The 26,448-nt window shown below is 38.0% G+C and overlaps 1 protein-coding gene across 1 annotated transcript in view; it reads left to right on the plus strand.

The window, feature by feature from the left end:
- Positions 1 to 25,390, plus strand: part of LOC149744374 (dystrophin-like) — a 96,638-nt gene extending 71,248 nt beyond the window's left edge. Inside the window, exon 3 of the mRNA XM_089904940.1 lies at positions 24,911 to 25,390. Within this exon, the coding sequence (XP_089761066.1) occupies positions 24,911 to 25,105 (195 nt within the window). The 3' untranslated portion in view covers positions 25,106 to 25,390. The remainder of the gene's footprint in view (positions 1 to 24,910) is intronic.
- Positions 25,391 to 26,448: the final 1,058 nt, after the last annotated feature.

The raw sequence follows: 26,448 nt of genomic DNA on the forward strand, positions 1-26,448 counted from the left end.
CATACCTGCTTACTTCAAATACCTATAATTATGTAGCAGTTCATTGTATGCGGTCATGATACTCACTGGTATTTTTCAACCCCCTGTTATTTTTTGTTTTTGTTTTTCTAAGGTATAATCCCAGTGTTAGAGTCCCTTTTTTTCTCAGTTTTATTTATATTTTGAAATCAGGATCAGGTGGCCTACAGTTCTCTCAAGGAATAGAATATATAACTGATCTGCAAATTCTCTAAAGCTGAGAAAGCTTTCTTTCTCATATTCAGAAAGTATGTAGTCAATTATAGCTTTCCTATTAGAAGAGCAATTCCTTGCCCCCAAATATTATGACTATCTAGTCATGCTATCACATTCTTAAATTCTACCTTTACGAATGAATTTATTTGTCTTTGAGCATTGAATCTAATTATTCTCTGTTGACATGGAAATTTCCTAGAGGAATCATTTATAACCTTAGAGATAAAGCTCAACTGAATTATTTCTCAACTCCAGACATGTAAGAAATATTATGTATCTTTGGGTTTTTTTCCTGAATCAAATAAAATTTGGCTCAGAGCCTTTCTTCTAGGGTAGTTGGGGAATTCAGCATCTTTGGTCATTTTTCAGAGTCCCCCTTCCCTTCAGGAACCTTCAAGAGCCTTAGAGAGGCTTATGGGTATGCAGAAAAGAAATCTCCTAGTTGATATTACAGTTTTACCTTTTTTTCTTGATAGGAATCTCAAATATCCTAGATCACTTTCTAAAATCCAAGGTTGTCCAAAACAAAGAGCTCTTAACACTTTTTGGAGGGAAGAAAATCCAGACTTCAGGGGCACAGCCATGCCTGCTATCTAAAAGTGAAAAAGGAAATATACCTATTTTTTACTTTTAAAGACAAAATACAGTTACTTTCTCACTCAAGTTATCTTACAACCCCGTTCATCAATTTTTAGCAGGCTGCTTGCTAAGAGATTCTGAAAGAAAGCAACAAAGGGAAGCTAGGGAATCCTATGAGGGGTGAGATCTATATGTTAGTTCCTACTGTCTATGAGGTTGTCACAGCTAGGGGGCGGCTTAAGGGCATTTGCCTGTCACTGAGCTTACAAAGGGGAAAAATGGGGCTGATTTTAAAAATCGCCTTATAGTCCATTCTATGATTTATTGACTAAATCATAATAAATTTAAGAAGGAAAATGAGTGTCATTATTAATAATGCCAGACAGTAAGTGTTGTCCAGGGTAAACTTGATATATAATCACCTCATATATAGATGAGAGAAAATTAAACAAGTATCAACACTTTGCAGACTGAATTATTTGATGTATAGATTCTCTCTTGGAAAACCTTAAGTTAATGTTTTTTATAATCTATTTGAGAAAACCAAAAAGAAAATGGGCAATTGAGGCATGATGAAATAGGTTCTATGATTGGGTAAAAAGAAGGTATTCCTTTAGATTGAATATGGCATAAATGAGAATATCTTCAGTTGCAACTAATAGAAAATCCAATTCAAACTGGCTTTAATAAGAAAGGGGCTTTATTGACTTATGTAACAAAAAATTGTGTGGGCTTCAGGCATGGCGTGCTCAAGGCTCCAACTTCATTGCTCAGTTTTGCCCTTCAACATTTTCATAGCAGTTACAGTATACATTTCACATGTCATACTGTATTAAAAAGGAGAGAAAACTTTCTTGACCCTCAAATGAAAGTACCGAGCTTCTCCCTGATTGGCCTAGCATATGGACTAACATAAATCCATCCTGAACAAATCATTGTGGCAAGGAGGATGGGAGTTCCTACCCTTGTTCCTTGGTTTTACAGAATGAGATGATGTGAAGGTTACCGACACACCTACCCTAATCACTACTTCATGTTAAAGGGAGCTGACAGTTGGTCAAGAAAGGTTTCCTAGAGGAGCCAATATTTAAACCAAATGTAATTGCTTTATAACCAGACTAACAGTCTTATAAACATGGTTCATTTTTTGTTTCATTCTATTTTCCTGTTTCTTGGTAGTGTTTCATAAGTAATTCTGAAATGAAAAAGCTAAAAAGGGAAAGTAGACACAGGATACTACCTCTTTTGTCATTTCAAAAAGAATACATATTCATTGTCTTTCATTACACATCAAGAGAAATGGAATGTATTACATGAATGTATAAACAAGGATTTCCATCTAATAAACAGGAAATATTTTGTCATTAACTTATTTCATTCCTTTTTTCTTTTCCTGTTTTTCTTTGTCAACTCTGATGACATCTCCAAATATCGGCTTTTATTCATAACAAAAATTGAGTATCATAGTAAAGTACACTGTTGTTGTAATTTGGATACTCGACCCTCACCTCAATAAGAGGAACATTAATATTAAGTGAGCATTTTTCTTTTTCTCATATTTGTAGAAATAGCACGAGCTTTTCTGGAGTCAGGCATCTAAAGCCTTGCCTTGTGTGTTATTGACAAGCGATACAACCTCCCTGATCCTCAGTCTGAGCATCTGTAAAACTGGAATATAAAACTCTGTGTCGGGCTTCCCTGGTGGCGCAGTGGTTGAGAGTCCGCCTGCCGATGCAGGGGACACGGGTTCGTGCCCCGGTCCGGGAAGATTCCACATGCCGCGGAGCGGATAGGCCCGTGAGCCATGGCTGCTGAGCCTGCGCGTCCGGAGCCTGTTGCTCCACAGCGGGAGAGGCCACAAAAAAATAAAACAAGTCTATGTCACATTGTAGTTATCAGGCACACTTTAAGATCTCTGTAAACAGATTTCAACTCTGCAGTTCATTTGTTCTACCTGTGTGTTACTTCTCCTCACATTTTCATTTTGTTTTAACATAACAGTGGTATTTTACATTATCCATCAAAGTAAGCAATTAAAGTCACTCTTTAAAACAAATATTAATTTTAGATGACTAAATAGGTTTGTATGGAGGGTTCTTCTTGCTAATCGTGGCAATTACCCTAGCTGAAAAATTATAGACACTTGAAAACCCAGTTAATCATGAGTGATTTTTGCAGCACACATAAATCAAACTTTAAAATCTGAGATGGAATCAAAAGGGCAATGGTAGTGTTTCAAAGCCCCTTGTCATTTGGTGCTACAAATTTTTAAAAAGAGGGAGATAGAGAAACTTGTTTCACACTAACTGTTTTCCAAGTGCTTCAGAAAGTGTGTACTTTACTAATAGATGAGAATTTTTTTTATTTTATTTTTTTCATGATGATAATACTTCTCTGGGCGGGAGGGGGCGCACCAAGCCACGCCCCATGCGGGATCCCTGACCAGGGATGGAACCCGTGCCCCCTGCAGTGGAAGCGTGGAGTCTTAACCACTGGACCTCCAGGGAGATCCTCTAATAGATGAGAATTCTTAACTTGGATTAGACAGAAACTCTTGGAGTGTAGTAAGAAGGGCACCTTCTGTTAGAAGAGGTTTTCAGACAGCAGTCTAATGAGTGTGCCTCAAGTCAAAAATGGGGTGGTTTTGAGAAACTCAGAGGCTAGAGACAGGTGTGTTCGAGCCCAGGGAGACATGCAGGGCGTCCAGCCCACTTACTTTCTTCCAAATCATTCTTACCTTAAGGCCCCAAGTACTTGATGAAAGAGGAGTGGGAAGAAAACATGCATGCCGTATAGGAAAGTTTTGCCCCTATACTATGGAGATTTTGGAGCAGAAGTGTTACAGAAATTAGTGCCAAATGCCTAGCGTTTATGTGCTTAATGTCACTGCCTGGGTTCCTGGGACGCAGGCCCTAAGACGGCAGGTGAGCGTACAAAATGTTTATTTGGGAGTGTTCTTGGAGTCAACATGAGGGCAGAAAGAGACGTTGGGCTGTGATGCAGTTGCAGTGGAGGCCTCATCTGGCCCTTCAGGGAGCTCTGAGGCTGTGAAGTGATGCTTCAGAATCGTTGTGATTTGCGGGGAAAGGACTGGACTTGTATTACTCCATGTAATATGGAAAAATATACCCAGGGGAGCAATAATAGGAAATCTGAATCTTGAGCAGAAAGGCAATGGAAAGCTTGTCATAGAGCCAAGATAAAAACGTCAGAGAGGAGAATATTTTTGCAGCCCCGTTAGGCCCCCATACGGTGAGAGGAAGCGGTCTCGTCACAGTCCTATATCTGAACGCCAGGTTTGCCTCTCCGTATCTAATTTCTTGTATTCAGTGATCAAGCTCATTCTTTCTCCATCCCCCCATCACACACACACACACACACACACACACACACACACACACACACACACACACACACACACACACACACACACACACACACACACACACACACACACCCTCAGAGGACAATTATATAAATACCAGTCTGTTTTCTTAACTAAATTGCTAGACCTGGTAATTGTTTGGGCTGTGGGGAAAAAGGTAATGCGTTGAGACTTCAAGGTGAAAGGCAAGGCAGGCTTTTGTGAAATTATTCAAATGATCAAAATAGCACACAGAAACGGAATGAAAACTTTAAAGGTCTGGTTATTAAGCCACATTGGACAAATATCACCATGAGGAAGCAAAAGAGAAATTTAGTGTTATGCTCTCAGAACAAAAGCAAGTGTATTGTCGAATAGAATGAGGTAAGGGTTACAGGGAACAATTGTTTTTATATACTGGTTACACTTCCTGAAAGAATAGTGAGTTTTAAAGAGTGTGGGTTGCACAGCGTTGTGAATTATTCTACATCGATATTGTTACGCACAGCTAACTTTTAGGTTATTTGGGGTATATAACAGTAGCAGAAGCCTAGTAAGTAGGGGTTAGTTACTCTCCCATACCCTCACTATCCTGCATTACAACCACAATCTATATAAAAGGTTCACTCAAGGCAGATGTGAGAATATTCTAGAGTCTAGGGGCAGGATTCAGTTAACCTTAGAGAGAATGTCAGACAATCAGTATCTTTGGATTCAATGTGGAGACACAGAATAGTCTGGGCATCAAATCTTGGGTAATATTCCAAAAAGTACTGGCTCCATAGCTCACTAGATTTTTTTACCTGTTCCTTAATAAAGATGAAGAATGTCTCTAATATATTTCAACCAAAACATATATCTTGAATAACACTAATATTGTAAATGAAAGTCCACTTCTAATATTCATTTTGCTCATTTGCAAGACTTCTGATGTTGACTGTGGTTAAAAATAGTTTAAATGCTCGTAGCACCTGTCGGAGGAATCTGGCCTTTCTGATTAAAGTCTAACCCCATCCCCCATATGAATTTCCGATTGAGGTAACTGACTGGTAACACATGCATACTATCACATATATAATCTCTATACTGAAGTATGTTAAAGTCAATTACAGACTTCATAACATAATTCATAATTTTTTGTTAATGAAAAATGGCTTTTGGGTTTTTTTTGAATTTTACCACAGACATTTTAACATGCATCAAATCAAGTGTCCACTGATTCATAATCTTCAAGGTCAGATTTATTATCCAATTTATCTTCCTTACAGTAGTCATCATAGGTAGTTGAAACATATGTACGTAGGTTTTTCTTGATTTAGGGTTTTTAGCCTTAAGAATGTATCTGGTAAACAAGCCAACTCTGGGTCAACAGTATATTTGCCAGGATTTTATCCTTGTTTATAAATATTTTAAGTGAGACATTCCTTTCATCTTTGTTTATGTCCTAACTACATGAGAAATTTCATCATTTTTAATGGTCCAACTACAAAACAAAGCACACAGCCCCCAAATCAAAAATTCTTTGTATATATTAAGAAGAGACAACCATTTGGTGTCAATTCAGTCACGAATGAAGTGCTATTATGTGAGAACATCTCCCTGGCTTGTGTAGGGGTAATGGGGCATGGGTTTTACAGATTCGGCAATAACTAAGAGCTTGAAAAGATGCGTAGCTTTTTCCTACAACTTTGCTTAATGAAACCCTCAGTTTGTGCTGTGAAAAGAGCTTATTGTTTTCTTTTCATGCAAATCATCTTAGTTTTTATCCGTTTATTTAATAGTCTGTAATTTGGAGTAATATATTCTTTTTTTTTTTCTGGGACTGTTGTGAAGTGGCAAGCAGAAAATGCTAACAGGAAATGGATTAGCAAATATTGCATAAATTAGAGTTCTCTCCCTCTCCCCTCCCCCTCCCTCCCTCCCTCCCTCCCTTCCTTCCTTCCCTCCTTCCTTCCTTCCTTCCTTCTTTATTTACTTCTTTCCTCTCTTTCTCTCTTCCTGTCTATCTGTATTTTCTGCTTTATCAATAAGATAATTATTTATTGTAATCATGCCTGCTGATACTGAATTTTCTTTGAATTCACATGAGATTGTAGGTAGACTCTGGAGCTGCCTTGTGCTCTATATTTGGGTCAGGGCTCCGGAGTGGTGTCCTTATTTGATATTCTCCTTCTCCCAACTTCATGATTAATTCCAAGGTAGACAAAAGTTATAATCCTAAACTATCTGTCAAAATTAATTTCTAGTAACATTGGTCTTTTAAAAATAAACGTCTATCCATTGTAAAATTTTACATTAAAAAATTAAATCAAGTGAGTCAGTGACGTACAGTGCCAGGTGAGTGTGTGTGGACAGGTACAGCCATGTCACAGACTGCAATTGTAACCCTATGTTCTCTATACCTTTTTGTATATCTGAAATATCGCATCACACTGTTCTATTAAAACAGTCTCATCATGTTTTTAAAAGCTAGAGTGGGTAATAAGGAAAGGGAGAGAGGAACATAGAAAAAGTTGATCAACATGGTACTTCAACTCCAAATTCTCGCCTTAATGTCATCACCACCAACATTTTAAATTTATGTTTTTACTATTTTGCAGTTATTTTCTTTTGATTACTCTTGTTGATGCAAGCCTTTAGGCATAATATTTATGTACAGGATTTATGCAGTATTCTTCTACTAAAGATACGATAATTTATCTGTTGTCATTTGAGAAACATCATTTTTAAAAATTTCATAATTTGGTTTTGCTCAGAAGGATCAGAAAGAATGAAACATATGTATGATTCATCTCATGAAAATTAAAATAGAAGATTAATATTATTTCACGTATTTCTTAATATTGGCGCATCTAGAAATCAGCAACAGATTTTTTCTAGTTTGAGGTATAAAATTCTAGACTTCAATAAAATCTCACTGATGTTTCACCACCTGATGATTCTACATTTGAATCTTCTTCCACTTTGTTTTCACCTTATAAAGAGAAGAGTGGAGAAAAGAAAACCAGGGGGCATTGGTAATTGCTCTTGTTCTCTCTGTCCCTATAGCACTCATTTTTTAAAAAATATCATTGAGAAATATTTCACAGGTCTCTTCCCTCTACTCGCTTTGTGTGTCTACATATTTCTATTTCATCATTTTGGAGAAAATCCTCTTCCGCCATTCTGAAGGTCATTTACCTGAAAATGATAGAGAGCAGCATCTATTCAAACAACTGCATAGTAATTATCTATCAGTTATCATTGTTCAGCATTGAGGGTCCCCCTCCCTACCTCCCTGACCCTGCCCAGCACATTATCACAGAGCCTACTGATTCATTCACATCCTTGGGCTAAATTGGCCACCCACTGTGTTCCTGTTGTTTTGTGTATGGTAGTGAAAAGATTTAATTGGAAATTGTTGAAACTAACTCTCAATTTTCATATGTGGTTCTTCCCTCTCCCTCTGCGCCACCTCCTTTCCTTGATGAGAAAATTGTTCTCTCCGTGGTAACAATAAAAAAAAAAAAAGCTTTCAGATTTTTGGTAGTAGTTGTTACAGAGAAAAGAAGTCAGAAAGTCGAAGAGGTTTAAAAATGAAAAAGGGGAGGAAGACAGCTGGGAAGAAGGCTTAATGTTTATGAGTGGGTGTGAAGGGAAAAGAATAAAGCTGAATGAGCGAAGCTGAGCTAAGGGGAGCTGCTGTTTTTGTGTCCCAGAATGTAGGGCCCCTTCTTTTCCTGCTGACTATCACTCCCCAAAAGATAAGGACTTTATTCTGGAATTCTTCCAGGATCTACTCCTGAAGAGTGGCTTGTTACAAAACAGCAACACCCTGATTTCCTCAGGGAGTCACAGTTCATTAATTTTTTTAAAAAATGTAACACTTGGTGAGCTCCAGTTTCCACTTCTTAATAAGGACACTCAAATGGACTTTTGGTAGCAGGGTGAAAGCAATGCAGCAACACGCCTGTCCTGCCTCTGCATGACTGGTTAAAACAGGTCGGCCATGCAGAGCAGGATTCTCACTGCTTTTTTGCCTCCTGTGCTTTCTAGATTGTGGAATTTTGTAACTGTTGTCACTAACTCTCACATAGTACTGAACCAGCCCAAAAAAGTGTGCCACATTGTGACAAGCAGTTGAATTCTAAGTGACTGCAGAACCATTGTGGTAGGCTGAATAATGGCTCCCCAAAGATGTTCATGTCCTAACCTCTAGAATGTGTAAATATGTTACCTTACATGGTGTAAGGGACTTTGCAGAGGGGTTAAGTTAAGGATTTTGACATAGGGAGATCTTCACGGGTTATCCTGATGTGCCCAGTATCATCAGAAAGGTCCTTATAAGAGAGAAGGCAATGTGATAATACAAGCAGAGTCAGAGAGAGAAATGAGAAGATGGAAGGCGGGGCCACAGGCCAAGGAATGCAGGCAGCTTCTAAAATCTGGAAAAGCCAAAGAAGTGAATTCTCCCCTAAAGACTCCGGAATGAATACAAGCTCTTCTGAAACCTTGATTTTATCCCCAGAGACCCATTTTCAAACTTCTGACCTCCAGAACTGTAAAATAATAAATTTAGGTTGTTTTAAGCCACTAAGTTTGTGATAATTTATTACAAGAGCCATAGGAAACAAATACAGCCATAAGCATTTAATAATGACCAATTTTGCAAAATTTTAATTGAGTTTCTTTTTCTTAAATATAAGGAGTAAAAATCGGGTATAGAGAAAATGGCATGATCCCTCCATTTTAACCATAGAAATACGTATTTCCAATATTTAAAAAATGACAAATTTGAATGTAACCATGTGGAACAATGACAGTAAAGCAGACAAAAAGGAAAACGTGTCCATTTGGAAATGAAGTTGAAAAAAAAAAATGAGGAGTAACAAAGCAATTGTGTAGTCTTCCCTCCGGATTGTTTTGTTTTGTTTTTCTGGATTTGTTTAACCCATTGCACTCTAGTTTAGAAACTGAACTGTAGTGAAGCATTGGTGAATTCCATGGCATGGGAAGTACAATCACAGGAGCAGGAAAGTGAAGAATAAGTTTGAGAAAAGGAAGCAGAATAGCTTATAGAGAGGCCTTGTGGGCGTGTGGGCAGGGCTAGGCTTAGGAGTTAGGCAGACCGGGTACAAATGCTTTTCTGCTTCTAACTGGCTGGCTCTCCTTGGGGGAAATTATTCATCTTCTCTGAGCCTGTTCGTCATGTGTGAAAATGGGTATAATATGCAGCTAGGTAAAGTTGTTGTGAAGATTCAAAAGGGATGTTTGTAAAACATCTAGCCCAGCTTCTGCTACATTGTAGCTACTTAAGAAGTTGTAGCTAAAATGTAATGGAGGAAAACATTGGAAAAGGAGGATCTAAATCATTGTATTCTACCTCCAGCACGGGTTAGCTTTGTGACCTCGTGTAAGTTATGTAATCTCTGTGTGCCTCATTTTCCTTGTCCGGAAAAGAGGGTAAAAGTACCTAGCTCAGACGGTTGCTGTAAATTACTATATGTAAGGCGCTTGGGACAATGTCTGGAACACAGGAGACACACAATACCTAGTTGTTATTATTGTGTTGTAACTGTTATGCTGTAGGAGTTTGAATTGTAAAGCAGTGGACTTTCTGGGGAGTGGAGTGACAAGTTTTAGCAGATGTTTTTAGTGAATACTGTATCTAAGTGGATCAAGATGAGGGGCAAATAATTACTATTAAGATTATAAGATGGATATTTATTAAATCAAAATTGCTCAATCAATTGCATCCCTCAGATTCCTTTCTTATTTTTTAACCTTCCATCTGTGCTGCCCATTGTCCAAGTACTTAATGCTCCTGACTCCTCTCTAGTAACTCATGTAGTGGGCGTTACTTCTGTCATTACCTGTGTATAATAGCATCACTTTTGTGAACCAAAAGCTTGGAATTAGCTTTTGCCTTTAGCTTACCTAGCTTTGTGAAGTTTTAATTGAAATATTGACCTCATTAACACCTGCTCTGGCCACTATCGTAGAGAAAACTTCCCCTAAAAATAAGGTAGATCATTAATATAACAGAGAGAGAGAGAGAGAGACAGACAGACAGACAGACAGAGACAGAGACGGAGACAGAGAGAGAGAGGAAGAGAGGGAGAGAGAATTAAGACAGGTATTAGAATTTGGAACCAACTGACAGTACTGATTTATTTATTATAGGTTTTGGTCGCTGCCTAGTCTCACGCCACTAAAGCGTCTGAGGCAGCAAAGGGTAAGCAATTTGGCTCACCTCATTTAAATAAAACGGAGAAAAGTGGATAGTTGGAGAATTCTTACTGCAACCTTTCTCCAGGGATTACGGCCGCTTTTTAAATTACTTAAAATTTATTGAAATGAGTGTTAATAATAAGCAACCATCCCCATAAAACAGAATTAAACTTAACTCTTCCGAGTAATGTAAACAGCTTGGTTAGGTGTGCAGCATTGCAAAAACCATTCAAGGATTGATTACACTTGCCCTTGGAGCAGATCTAGAAGCTCCCAGTTGAGAAGCTGTGCATTTTCCTATCAAACAGAACATAAAGTTTCCATATTCCTTGGAATCAGCTTCATTTGAGCCATGTGTTTGCATGGAACTATGCCACCTAAAGCAATTCCCCCCAAGCTGGGCTCCTTTCATGCTGCAGTGCAAGTGTGTGATTTGCTGGCACCGTGTGCTAATGTAGACCCATTTTTATAGGATGATCCAGGGAATTGAAAAGGATATCTGACCTTCTCCCCATAGAATATGTCCGCTCCTTTAAAAGCTGTCACAGTGCAAGTTCCAGCTGAGTTAAAGGCTGTTGGGCTCCTACAGGGAAATACATTCTATTGTAATTTTTATATCTCCTAATAACAGTCTGCTCTTTGTTTACTGAAGAGAGCTTTTATGTCATAAAGTGGTATTTTTTGACAGAGAGGAAGAATCATTGTTTTATTATAGAAATTGTCCTCTTACACCAGCAAAAATAAAGAGCTCATCTCTTAAGCTCCTGATCAATGTCTAACACCTCCTACCCCCCAGCAACACTTGGCTGCAAGTGTATTAACACTCCATAATAGCAACTCTACTCACCTACCAAGAAATGATCTTCATAAATGATTTAAGCTAAGCCATGGCTTAAACACATAGCACCCAATCAAAGACAGATTTTTCTCTTCTCCAGTCATATAATTTCTGAGAAGAAATAGATTAATGTCGGTCTCTGAGAATATGAAAGGTATGGTGTCTATTTTGAAACAGGAGACCCAATTGTTAAGCTTTTATTCCTTGTATGTATGTCCAAATCGTACACATCACACCATTTGATGCGAAAGTTTGATATAGATTTGTGCATACCTCTCTTCTCTTTTTTGATCTTGCCTCTCCTGTGTGAGTACACACAGGTGCGCTCTCTCTCTCTCTCTCTCTCTCTCTCTCTCTCTCACACACACACACACACACACACACATACACATTTTACACTTGCTTATAAAACTCAGAGAGGTTTGCAAACCATTAAGAGAGCATTCCTTAGCACAAGCACATTATTTTTCACTATCCATGTGTCGTCTTCACTTCGTAACACTCAAAACATAGTGAAGTCAGAAGGTTGAAACCTGGTGGATTACATATATTCTACATAACATATTTCCCAATTACTGTTCCTATAAAGAAACCTGGACTAGCCATATTTGACTAATTTGTACCTAAGGTATTTGAATTCTTAGAAATATATTTGTAGTTTTGATCGCCCCAAGACTGATTGATATAAATGTAATTATCCTTATTTTACAGACAAATAAACTGAGCCTGATTCTCTCCCTATACGTGCAACATGAATTGAACAGCTGTGCCAATTATTTTGATAATTCAAATCTTAATGTCTACCACTTGAAGATGGGAAAAATCATTTGGGTGCTTGAGTGATACCAGTCGACTGTGTACATGAATTTAATCACCTCTAGATAACTGCTCATTTCTCCACTTCACTTGCCATGTGCAGGTACTGTCACAGAGCGCCAACACCTCTCGCTTTGCCTCAGTTTATTGGTGGCTGCAGTTGGCAACAAAAACTAAGATTCTTGTATCAGTACTTAAATAAGTGGCATCTCTAAAATGTTTTGAAGACATGAAGAGGCTGAATAATTTTTAGCACAACCTTTTGTTTGCTTTGACTTTTTATTTTTGAGGGGATTAGTACAGTACTTGTTAAAGAACAGTCAGGCTCCTTTCCTAGAGACGAGAGTCTTGTCTGAAGACTCATTTCCCAAAGAAAGTATCATATGTCTAATGCAGTAATAGACTAAAAAAAAGGATACTGAAAGGTTAGGTTCACAAAATGTGACATCATAATATTATATTGATAATTCTTCTTACCACTGATAGTAATCTTTGAAGTTATATTTCTGGAGAAATCCCAATTCTCATATTCTGAGAGTCTCTGTTTATTCTTTGGAGCAAGAATTTAAAAATTTAACAACATATTCTGAATGTTTACTTGTTTCTAAACTGAAACTACAGTCCCTCTCTACCCCCATCCTATTTAATGTAATATTACAAATGAGATAGAAAATCTGTTTAATAATTCTCTGGGATAGCTCTTTACAAGAGCGGAGTTGAATTTATTTATATGCAATGGAGTTATTTTCTCCTGGAATAAAAGGATGCCTGAAGCTAAATTGGAAATGTTTTGCATGTTTTCATAACAGGAAATTTAGTCAAAGAGGAGATAGATGAGATTTTTCTTAGATTGCTGTGATTGAGTTTTTCAGTCTTCTCTTCAAAAGGACTTTGGATGCAGTGGTACAAGATTAATATTTCTAAAATGCCACTTTTATTTTGGCATTCCTCTGTTCTAAGACCTCCAAAGATTCCCCATTGCCTTCAACATAATGTCCTTACTCATTCATCTGGTATTCAGAGCCCCAGCCTCCCTTCCCAACTTGATCACAGTCATCATAATTCTCTACTCACTACAGAGTTGCTCTCCCCACTTTGGCCCAATCACCCTAGTGTATTCAGACCTCCATACATTGTCTTGAGCTCAGTCCTTGTCCTGGAATCCCCCTCTCTCTTATCACTAGGTCGTTATCTATCGATCCTGTTCATCCTCCAAGTTATAGGCCAGGTTCCTATAACTCCAGGTCCTCTGTGGCATTTTCCCTGAGCGTGCTCATCTTAAAATACCATTCTTCAGAATCTTATTAGCTTAGAGTCTGCAGTCTGTGCACTATTGCGTTTGTCATTTACAGAGTATCTTCTATTATTGGCTAACTGCATGTGTGAGCACGCATGCATAGGCCTGAAGGTCATCTCCCTAATTGCATTGCAAGTTCATTGAATTCACTGGGGATGCTCTTTTATGCCATCCTCTGTCACCCACAAGATACATGCCCTACTGTGATGTATTGTGCATAGAATACTGTCAATAAATATTTCCTGCCCGTTTGATTGACCGGTGCTCAATTATCTGTCAGCTCTGGCCTCCTTTATCTGGGGTTTATACAGGCTTTGGACGCAAAATCAGGAAGTTCTGTACAAGGCAAAATATTAGAAATAAGGCCGTCAGTTAGTTACATTTCACTATTCATGTTATGTAATTTATCCTCCATTTTATTAATTTGGTTCACTTATAATTCAATTTGCTGTATAGGGTACTCTGATTAGATAAAAGAAAATTTATCCTGACCAGTTGAAGTCAAGATGATTCAAAAATGGTGTTTTCCAAGCTAGAACAAGAAATGAATAATGAAAAGTTTGAGCAGGAATAATTCCAAAATATGTATATTGTAAAATGATTTCGGTTTTCCGTTTCTTCTAAAATATATGTAGGGGTAAAAAAGAAATTATATCACTTATTTTATTGGGTCAAAATATCAGAAGGCCACAAATGTGATACATGTGACAAAAACTTGTCTTAAAAGCGCCCCGATTATCCTCTGTCGATATGCTAAATTTACAGAACAATAGGGTTTCAAGACATGTGAACAATGGAGAATAACCAATAGACCTAATGCTGAATGGCTAAAAAATGTCAGCACCCTTTCTGTCAGCTTAGAACTGTATTTGCAAATCATTATCAACGAATTGTAGCCTGAAATTCTTCTTGACTTTCAGATTGTATTTCAAGATCCCCAATTTAGACCACATTTACTTACTGGCTTGTATAACTGAAAGGAGTTTTCATTTTTTTGCATGTTAAGGGTTTTATGAAATGACAAGTAAATCAATCCTTTAAGTTTTCTGTGACAGAATAACTTGAAATGATCATCATAATCTCTTTTTCAACAAAAGAAAAGAATTTATTTTAAAAAATAGCATACTAATAGCAGATTAGTTTGTATTAGACCATTATAAGAAAGGCCTCAAATTTGGGAGGCTGAGGCACATTTCTTAGGTATCTATCACTTTTTCTGTTTTTAAAGTTGTCCAAATGGTCAGTAATATTTATAATACTGATAAACACAGCTCAAAACAAGGATGTGTGTTCTAGTAATTCCCACACCCTTCCACTGTGGAATTTATCTTGTAATTTTCTTTCTTGTATCACTGTTTCCCCTTATTGTGTCCTGTCAGTTGGTCAGTCAACACTTTTATTTATGGTTTTCTGCTGACTGTATTCCCAGGAGAGGACTAAGAACCGAGGAAGGTATTCCAGCCAGAAAGAATAAGGTGTCCAAAGGATTACAAAAACCTTGGCTCCCATAGCTTCAGTTTTTCTAGTCTTCATTGTTTCCCATTTCCTCATGATAAAATCCAAACTGATTTTTAAAAAGCCAACCATAAATGACTTCCACTATACCTATCTAAGCCTATCTCCCATTATTTCCAAGGAATCCTAGACACCAGCCAGCCCAGCTGAGGCTTTGTTTCATTTCCATGCCTTTGCTCCTGCTTTCTATTCCCTAATAATGCCCCCCACTCCATGACCTAGCCAAATCTTCCAACGTTCAAGTGCAGCACCATCTCTGCTATGAAGTCTTTCCTGAGAATTCTCATATATGTTTACTCCCCTCACTGATTCCTTTTAGTGGTTGTTTTTATCTTTACCATTCACTTTGGTACTTTTGCTTCACCGTTTCTCAGATCCACTTTCTAACTTCCTGTTCTACCCTGGGAGGACGAATAACATGGACAGCAGCAGTGGGCTTGCTGACCCATTAGTTGCATCCTCCTAACGGGAGGCACCAGCAGAGCAGAGGGTGACAGGAGAGTGAGTCAGGGGATGACTAGGTTCCTTTACTGAGAGCCACAGCTCCTATCGAGGTCCTCTCGCTGTAGCTACTTCTCAGATTCTTTAAAGGTACCCTGTAGTTTGCCTTTCAGGCCTTGAGGAGGAAAGGCTTCCCATCCCATTTTTTAAAAAAAATTTTATTGGACTGTAGTTGATTTACAAAGTGTGTTAGTTTCAGGTGTACAGCAAAGTGAATCAGTTATACAAATACATATACCCACTCTTTTTTAGATTCTTTTCCCATATAGGCCATTACAGAGTACTGAGTAGAGTTCCCTGTGCCATACAGTAGGTCCTTAGTAGTTATGCGTTTTATATAGAGTAGTGTATATGAGCCATTTGCTTATTGCAGGAACCCTGACTGATTCAGTAGTTAATCAGCTGAATAGGTAATTTCCCCTTGAATGATCCCGTTTCAATGCTCTTGTCCCATTTAATCACACCTGTATAATAATTATATCATACTATATGATAGCTATACTATAGCATAGGTACTTTGTAACTATATCCTAATATCATAGCTTTTAAGTGTGTGACCCCTGGGGCCAAATTGCTTGTATTCGAAGTTCTACCACTTATTAACCTGTGATCCTGGACAAATTGCTTCCTTTACTTTCATTTTCCTTATGTGTAAACTAGGGATAATAAAAGAAGCAAATAGTACCTACCTCTTAGAGTATGATGAAGATGAAATTAATTAAATTTGTCTTTAGAACTTTGTTCTTATTATGCATACAAGAAATGTTGCAAGCATTTTATAAATACTAACCCGAGTAATTCTCATAAGAGGTAGGTACTCTTATTATTTTCATTTTAGTGGTAGAAATAAGAGAGTAGTTAAGTAACTTGCTGAAAATAAGAAACCAAGTAGATGGCAGCCAGGATTCAAACCCAGGCAGCCTTACTCCAGAATCCATTCCCGTAACCACTAATCTGTGGTAGATTCTCCTGGTGCACCGTAAGTGCTCAATAGCAAGTATTGTTGTTGTTAATATTATTTCCCACTGTATTAGTTCTTTATGAGTCTTTAGTTTTTGCTAGATTATGAGTTCCTTGAGAAAAGAGGCCAAGTTTTATCTTTCTATGTGTATTAGCCGAGTGCTTGGCATTTGCAGGTTAGTAACTGTGGGATTAGCTGTTTCCCAGGTGTATTTCCCAAGGCCACCCTAGCCTTAGGTAAAACTAATACTTAGCTAAAACGTGAAATGGAATTTGAGATCCCAGTGGCCATTATTGTTGCCGGAACCACAGGTTCCCCTTTTGGTCCCAGATTATTTTCTCAGATGATTCACCACTTTTGGGATAGGTCAAGCCCCCTGTCTCACTTCTCCTACAATCACAGTGACTTTGCTTCCCCAATAACCATTGGTAGTAAAAGGGCCCCATCTCAGAGGACTGCCAAGTGTCCTGTTCTGCTTTTCCTGACCAAAAGATATTTTTTTTCTCAAATATGTATTTTTTAGCCTCATGATTGCTCCTTACAGAAATTTAGAACAAATTCTCAGGAACTAAGCAAGAGGCATTTGATTGACATAATTTGCATTTAAGTGTGTTCTTGGCCATCACTTCAGGCAAGATACACGACTATTATTCTCTGCTCACTTCAGGGTTAAGGTCAGGATTGGCTACATAATTTGTGAGCCCCAATGACAAATGAAAATGCAGGGCCCCTTGTTAAAAAATAATAAAGAATTTCAAGAGAGCAACAGCAGTGGAAACCAAGTAAGGGGCCCTTCTATTTGCAGAGCCCAGTGCAGCTACTTTTAAGTTGCATGCCTGTGAAGCTGGCCCTGCTTGAGGTCTCTGCCTACCCAGGGCAATTCTGACTCAGAAACACTTTACTTTTTTTTTGTCTTAGCTTTGCCATCTTCCGTAGTCAGAAAACGTGCCTCAAAGTTCCTTTTGTCATGTCTTTGAGGATTCCTGGTGTCTTGCTTTGATATCCCAGTGTTCTTGAGCTACAGGCGTAGAACGGAACCATCCCCATCACCATGTAACACACATAAATAATCTTGCTTTCCTTCAGTTAACGTCTAGGCTCGTTGAAAATAATGGTCATGCCCTTTAAAAAAAAAAGTAGCAGTGGTTTTTAATACAGCTAATTTAAAAATACTAATTGACTTGAATCTTAAGAGTTATATTAATAATGTCCAGAAATTGTGAACTATACATCCAGGTGGTAATATCATGGAGTCACCGTATTATGTGGATCTGAAGAACTGATGAGAGGTTTAGGGATTAGAAGGGCTAAAGTGGGTGTGTTAGTTGGGGCCTAAGTTTAAATGTCCTAAGACAGGATTAAACAGGAAATTATTTTATTAGAGAAAATATCAATGTGAAAGGAAGTAGACAGGAAGCCAGGGAAGGTGGGACAGCCATTAGACCAAAATGCAAGTCTGACACGAAATGAAGGAGAAAGGGAGAGAAAATTGGGTAGAAGTACCCCAGTGTACAGTCTGAGGAAGGTTCAGCAAAGCTGTCGGGGAGACATGGAGCTGCAGTCAGCCAGAGGAGCCCCAGCTCTCCCAAGAAAGACTCTGCTTTAGTATCTCCATCACATTCAGTCATTGGTGGGGAGCAGTCTGTGGGAGGCTTGGCTTCTTCTCTCCAATGTAGTGATGGATTTCCAAATGCAGCAGCTAAAGTCCTCAGTCATTTAGATCTCAGTCATAAAAGGCTTGCACTTTCTCGGGGCCACCACAGTGGGAATTAGCAGCAATGGCACTTAAAGACATGAAAGCGTAAAACTACTAGAAGAAAACAGGAAGAAAGCTTCTTGACATTAGCCTAGGCAATTCTTTTTTGGATATGACACCAAAATCACAGGCAACAAAAGCAAAAATAGACTAGTGGGATTGCATCAAACTAAAAATGCTTATGCACAGCAAAGGAAAAAATCAACAGAATGAGAAGGCAACCTATGGAATGAGAGGAAGTATTTGCAAACCATGTATCTGATAAGAGTTTAAGATCCCAAATGTATAAGGAAACTCATACAACTCAAGAGTAAAATAATAATAATCAGATTTAAAATTGGGCAGAGGACCTGAATAAACATTTTTCCAAAGAAGACATCCAAATGGCCAACAGGTCTATGAGAAGGTGCTCAACATCACTCATCATCAGGGAAATGCAAATCTACCAGGTGTGAGGTAATGAAAATTACCTCACACCTGTTAGAATGGCTATTATCAAAAAGACAAGAGATTACAACTGTTGGTGAGGGTATGGAGAAAAGGGAACCCTCGTACACTGTTGGTAACGAGGTTCCTCAGAAGATTAAAAATAGAAATACCATATGATCCAGCAGTCTCACTTCTGGGTTTATATCTAAAGGAAATGGAGTCGGGATCCCAAAGAGATATCTGCACTCCCATATTCACTGCAGCATTATTCACAGTAGCCAAGATATGTAAACAACTTAAATGTCCATCAGTGGATGAATGGATAAAGAAATTGTGGTATAGGTATATATACATTGGATATTATTAAGCCTTAAGAAGGGGGAAATCCTGCCATTTTTGACAACATGGATGAACTTGGAAGACATTATACTAAGTGAAATAAGCCAGACACAGAAAGACAAATACTGTAAAATCTTATTTATATGTGGAATCTAAAAACAGTTGAACTCTGAGAAACAGAGTAGAATGATGGTTGTCAAGAGCTGTTGGATAAGGGAAATGGGATGATGGTGGTCATAGGCTACAAACTTCCACTTATAAGATGAATAAGTTCTAGATGTCTAATGTAAAGCATGGTAACTATAGTTACTAAGAGTGTACACTTGAAATTTGCTAAGAGCGTAGATCTTAAGTGTCCTCATCTCACACACACACACACACACACACACACACACACACACAAAAGGTAACTGTGAGATGATGGATATGTTAACTGGTTTGATTGTGGTGATCATTTCACAATGTATACATATATCAAAACAAATTGTATACTTTTATATACAATTTCTATTTGTCAAATCTACCCAAATAAAGCTGAAAAAAACTTTAAAAAATGGAGGTTAGGCACACAAGAAAATTGTGTAGTTTAGATAAAGAAGACCTGAGAACCAGCTCCATTTCTTTCAGAAGACTCTCCTTGACACCCTAAATATGGTTAGATATCTCTGCTGTATGCTTTGATAACTCCCTGTGCTACCCCTATTGTAATACTCACCTCAGTTTATTATAATTGCTTATTTACTGCCTCTCCTCACTACGAGTTCATTTTTCACTTGAGAATAATAATTTTTCCTCCTTCTCTGCTGTATCTCCTATGACTAGCTCAATGACTGACATAACATAAATATATAAAAGTATTTGCTGAAACCCAAATTGGGGTACATTCTACAGAATACCTGGCTTGTATTCTTCAAAATAATCAGCGATATGAAGTTCAAAGAAAGGCAAAGAACTATTTCAGATTAAAGGTGACTAAAGAGATAGGACAACTAAATGCAATGCATGAGGCTGGACCAGTAAATGAAAGGCAATTAAAGGAGTACTTTTTATACTATGAATAAAGAATGTAGATTAGATTATCGTACTAAAGCCATGTTAAATTTCCTGAACTAGAAATTGAGCTGAGGTTGTGTAAGAGAGTGCATTTGTTTCCAGAAAATAAACACTGAAATATCTAGGAGTAAAGGGCATGCTATCTGCAGATTATTCGCAAATGGTTCAGAAGAGAATATATATAATATTACATATACAGATATTATGTGTATATGTAATGATAAATGAGAAAATGTGGCAAACTATTAACAATTAGTGAATCTGGGTGAAGGGTATGTGTGAGTTCTTTGACCATTCTTACAAACTTTCTGTAACTTCTAGATTATATAAAAGTAAAATGCTTTTTTAAAAAGTATTTCTTGAGTGAATGAAGGACAAAAGGATAACCACAGTTAGAAGGCGCTTGTGAAGAAGTTGCCAACCGAGATGCTGGTAGAACATTCAGAGAAGTAGAAAAGTTATGCCTAGCAGGAAAATATCCAGGCCAGTTTAAAATGTAAATGAGAAGTGAGGAAGTGGAGGACAAGAAAGACAACTTTGGGTTTAGCCAGTCTATTTGGAGAGGCAGCCGAATGCAAGAATAGAAGCCAGAATTAAGGCCCTCCAGGAGGCAGTTGAAAGCTAGACAGATAATTAGCATCAGCACGGGTAAATCTCTTTCAGTTACTAGAAAGGCTACAATTTAGGACCTACCTGACTTAAATGCTTATTTTCTTCCATACATAAAGTAGTTCTGTAAACTGTCTCACCTTGTCAGTCTTTAATGTTAATTTTTTAAATTGTAAATAAAAGACTGTAAGGTCTCCATTTTTACATTCCATGTAAGTTGAATTCATGCTTATTTCCTGAAAATGGCAACAAGTGAAAATCACCATGGGCCTTTGTTCTAAAGTTAACTATGTGAAGATTGTTGATTTTTGTAGAAAAATACTAAAAATATAACAAGTTTCTGGTTAAGGTCTAAGACATATATAAATACTAAGTATTCAACTACACATATAGAGTTTTCTATTTGAGTATTATTTAGGTAGTATTTCATTTTAACAAATAGCATTACGAAGTGTAATTCTTTCTAAGAGCCTAAAATAACCTACTTCTAGTACGCATGGCTCCATCCTTTAACTCTCTTTTTCGCAGAATTGCTATTCATAACCATTTCTGTCAACCCTGGGGAGACTTGGTAGGATTAACGACTTTTGATTCACTTTGTATTTGAAGATTTTTTTTTTCTCCATCTTTGCTCAGCTAGTGGAATCCATGATGAATTCTCATCTCCAAGGGGTAAGCTGTTTTTAGTAGAGCCCAGTAGCTGGCTTATGACTCCTTAGAAATAGCACTGATTCCTTTCTTCCCTTATGTTTGTTTCTTCCAGAATGATAGATCCCTGTAGACGTGCTCAATTATCATGCTTAGTTACTGTTAAGCATGTAATAGTTCTAGTTTTGTTCACTTAAGTTAGAAGTATCTGAGCTCATATCAGAAAAATAAGCATAATTAGCATTCTACTTGTTTAGTATGACAAATATAGACCACTAAACCTAGAATAAAGAAACTGAACAATAGAAGACAACTGGAGGTCATATGAGGATGAAGATTAGAGTAGAAACAGTGTTTCTGAGAGAGTAGCATCTGGTATGAGCACCAGATTGGGGGCAGAGAACAGAATTTTGTAGATGGATATTTGGGAAGTGGGTAGTTTGAGTAATAATTAGATGTAAGGTGTTCTCTCATCTGTGGGTGGCTCAGTGGAATAGAGATGAAGGTCATTGTATTTGAGAAGTTATGGGATTATAAAATTAAAGAAATTGTAATAGCGAATAAATAGAGTACACTCAAAAGAAAACCAAATGAAAAGAAAAAATAATTGTTCCTCTCATTGCGTGCATGTGTCCTGTTTTTTAGCAAGAAGGTATTTCAGTCACTGTTTGTATAATATCTTAAAAAGATATTAAATGAATGCCATATTCAGATCCTTCCCTTTATTTCTGGAAGGAAAATGGAGGAAGAAAATTCCCATTCTGGTCTACTGAGAAACCACTATTTTATTAGCATCTCATAAATTCCACATATATACATACATAATAATTATTATTGTACATTTCCTTTTTTGCAATGGACGTTTGTACGTGTTGACCAAAAAGTGGGATAAAGTTACAGTTTTGTTTGAAATCTTAGAAAGGCATAGTTTTATTGCAGTTGTGAATCTCCTTAGATTTTTAAGGAGGCTGCTTCCAAGGATGTCATTAATAATCTTCTCAGGTGCTGATAAAGCACGTGTCTGTCAGCAGAATTAGAGAATTACCCAACTAGAGAACAGGTCTCACAGTACCCTGAGACCTATTTTGTTCGTTAGAGAAGAAAATGGCTGCTTTTAAGTCTAAATTGACATGCTTGCTCATTTCAGCAGTAAAAGCTGTTCATTGTGGTCAGGTTTAATTTAGAGCCTGGTTAAGGTTCAGATTAAAGTTGATCAAGTTACTTCTACAACATACTTCTTAAACGAACTTTATAATCCTAAAAGAATGGGAAAAGTATAGCCATCACTGGGTTATGTACCCAGAATTTAGAAGCAAAGAATGGCCTGGTTGTTTGGGGGTGGATTAATATTAAATCAAAGAAAAAATGATGAGAAAGATAATCTTTGCTATGTAAAAATTTCCAAGTATCAAAAAACACAAAATTTTACTTAAATTGCATAAAACAAACTTAATGCATTCATTCACTGCTATATCCATAACACCTAAAACAGTGCCTACACTTGATATTTATGAAATGAAAAAGGTGAGTGAGTAAATGAATGAATTTGTGTACTTGGCTAGCTATGTGTATATAGAGGGGAAGACTTGACTTTACGGTTTCTGGGTAAGTCTGTTTTTTAAAAATCTATTATTGAATGTATTAAACATTTAAGAGTCAGGAATTCCAAAGTACCTTCTGAGCTCGCCGTGTCACAGGTGACCAGAGTGTAACATTCTAATCCTGGAAGACATCTGATTTCGTAAAATCTGTCTGCTACTATATGGCTCCTACTTTAGAATTTATTCAGTACTCTCCAGCTGACTTACGCCACTCACGTCAATAGCTGTCTTTGGCAACTTGTTCCATATTTCAAACACACTTTTGTGTAAAGAAACCATAAAAGTTAGGAACCTGAAAATTGGATTTTTCTTCTGAGCAATCACAGCTTACAAATGTGGAAAATCTGTTAAAAGTTAACCCCTCCAATTTTTCGGTAGAGAGGGGAAAACGCTCAAAATAGATGTGTGATGTTTGGATAAGTTCTTCCCATTATTTTAACACTACTAAAAGCAATTGAGCTCAAATCACGAGGCCTATCTCCCTACCTCTTCACAAAAAAACACTACAGGATGATCAAAATTTGGCCTTTCTAAATACAAAAGTGTTTAGAAAATCAGCACCAGTCAAAGGGCGTAGTAGATAACTGATGTTCATAAACATTACCATCTACCACATTTCACCTCTTCACTTTCATTGGCCTCATGTCGTAGTAGAAAGAGCATAAGATTTAAAACCATAAAGACTTCTGGCTTAGTTATTAGTGTGGTTATTAGGAGACGAAAAATGAGAAAACGTGTAAAACATCTGTCACATACTGGTTTTAAACTAATAACAACCAATAAAATGTATTCGGTTTTAGTACAAGAACAAGGGAGATACCTTACTTTTCCCGAAACTTCTTTGTAAATATCACTGGGATTTGTGCCCTTAGTGTAGAGAGAGTAGATGACAGAGTCAACAGATGGACACTTGAGGGAAGGAGGACGTTGCTACCTATAATTAAATATATATTTTATGGTCAGACCACTCAAGATGGCTGTTCTCTTGCTCTCTGTACATCCCCTGCCCGACCAGTGCCTGTTTCGCCTGTATCTTATCCACACGACCGACCTTCCTGCATGCTTGCCCCAGGCCCCAGCTGGTGATTGTTTTCATCAAAGGGGCGGTGAGGGGCGTGCCCCTCTGCTGGTTTCCCTGGTAACTAATGAGCCCACCTGATGTCAATTCCCCTCTAACTGGCCCACTCCCACTGGGAGTGAAGACTGCCGCCGTGTCCTGCCTGCCGTCTGCTACGCACGCTGGGGTGTTGCCTCCAAGACCTTCCTTCAGACAGGTCAGCTCCCCCATCCATTAAACCACTGATGTCTCTGTTGCTGACTCCAGGCTCCTCCTTCAGCCTTGAAGCTGGGCAAGCGCAGGCTTTGTAGGCCTGCCGGGTGCAGCCCAACATATATATATTTGTTGGCTTCATTGTCTTTGGTTCTTTTATTATAGCAGTATTAAAGTCAGTTGTAGTACAGAATACAAATATTAACTTCTAGCCTGATGCTTTCCAAACTTGGCTGATCGTAAAAATTAAGCAGAGAATTTGTTAAAAATGCAGATTTCCAGCCCTCCTCCTGCCATCTAATTCATTCACTCAGAAGTGAGGCAAAGGAATCAGGTGATTCTTACTGGAGTCGATTTTGGGGAAAGACTAATTTAGCTCATCTACATCACCTCATTTTATAGGTGAGGAGTTTCAGGTACGAAGAAGTTAAGTAAGTTATATCTCTTAAATCACTTCTCTGCTTTTTCTGTTTCTAAAATATACACCTTAATTTTGACACCGCACAGAATGAGATTACAAGTATAAATAGCTGTCTTCTCTTAAATACACTGTCATAATTCAAAATTACTTTTTTTTTACTCATGGCACTCATATGTTGGTTTAAGTAAACCCAGGTACTCTGAAATGACTCCGTCTAATCTCTTAAATAGTAAAGCAAATCCATAATCAAGGTTTTCACTTGAAATAGTTTTGGTATCTAAAAATGAAACACACTTCTTGTTAAATTGTTCTCTGTAAAGCCTTATACATTAGAGATTTATATCTAGTAACATCTTTTTTTATTTCTAAAAGTGCTTTGGTTGGTTTGAAAATTACACTTTTCTTTGTATTCCATTAAAGGAATGCACAGTGCTGGAGAACCTCAATATTGTTATATCTGTTCCTTCAGGCAACACTGCAGGATTTGGAACAGAGGCGCCCCCAGTTGGAAGAACTCATTACTGCTGCCCAGAATTTGAAAAACAAGACCAGCAATCAAGAGGCTAGGACAGTCATTACTGATCGAAGTAAGTCTTTTCGTAACGGGCACGTGAAACTTAAGGAAACATGTACGAAAAGTTTCTATAATGACTTAAGTTCATAAACCTCCATCACCTTTATAAAAATAGTCTCAACAGTTGTATATTACTATTGTAGGGGTAAGACGGGAATAAAGACACAGACCTACTAGAGAATGGGCTTGAGGATATGGGGAGCCAAAACTATTGTAGGGGTAAGACGGGAATAAAGACACAGACCTACTAGAGAATGGGCTTGAGGATATGGGGAGCCAAGCTGTGACAAAGCGAGAGAGTGGCATGGACATATATACACTACCAAACGTAAAATAGATAGCTGGTGGGAAGCAGCCGCAGAGCACAGGGAGATCAGCTCGGTGCTTTGTGACCACCTAGGGGGTGGGATAGGGAGGGTGGGAGGGAGGGAGATGCAAGAGGGAAGAGATATGGGGACATATATATGTGTATAACTGATTCACTTTGTTATAAAGCAGAAACTAACACACCATTGTAAAGCAATTATACTCCAATAAAGATGTTTAAAAAAATCTCCAATATTTTGCAGTAATTAAAAAACTCAAATTACGAAAAAAAAAAACTGTTGTAACTAAGATTTTTAGTCCATAATGTTATCTTTCAGTAACTGAATGTAATTCTCTGGAATAGAGAAAATATAATTTTCATCAATCCAGACTTATGTAGTCGCAAAGCATGGCGGGGGGCTGCTGTGGTAAGCATGGCTGTGGCAGAACATTTGCTCCTCACTTGTCATTTATCTGGGCTGGCATCCATGGAGATGCCATTCTCTTTGCTCATATCCTTGGTTGTTGGTTCAAGCAGGGAGTTGCTTCCTGGACCATCTTTGTTTCCTGTCTGCAGTGGCACTTCCAGATCTAGACGTCTCTCTGCTGCTTGGATGCCCTCATTGTGTAATATCAGAGATCGCTGTACCATTCCTCATGCCATACTGGGGTGGGTGGGAACTTTGAGAGGCTGTTTAAGGCCCATGTGCCTAGACATTGCACCTACTCTTCTTTATACGGGATGATTCAGAGTGATTGTGCATGAGGTCAGGAAGAGGGATAGAGGGAAGGGTGAGGGATAGAGGGAAGGTTAAGGGAAACTGCTTTCCGTCCTGTTTTCCTCAGAGGCTCTCCTCAGAAATAAGGCCCAGGTCACCTCTGCTATCAGATTCTCTTGGATTTCCCTGGGTTTCCTCCCTTCCTTCCACCTCCTTTCCCTCCACGGATACATATCAATATTAAATTTTCTTGCTTCCCCTGCAATGCCCGCTCGTTTCCCCTCCCACATCCAGAGGAATCTTTTCTAGTGCAAGAGTAGGGAAAGCCTTCGTTTAATCATCCTTTTTTCCTTCCAAAGCTTTTGTCTTATACCAGGCCTAGGCTTTTGAAACTTAAAAACCAAGAGT

The sequence above is a fragment of the Delphinapterus leucas genome, chromosome X (genome assembly GCF_059928025.1).
Source record: "Delphinapterus leucas isolate spDelLeu-1000000601 "Yukka" chromosome X, BTC_Dleu_Yukka2, whole genome shotgun sequence".
Taxonomy (NCBI): Eukaryota; Metazoa; Chordata; class Mammalia; order Artiodactyla; family Monodontidae; genus Delphinapterus; species Delphinapterus leucas.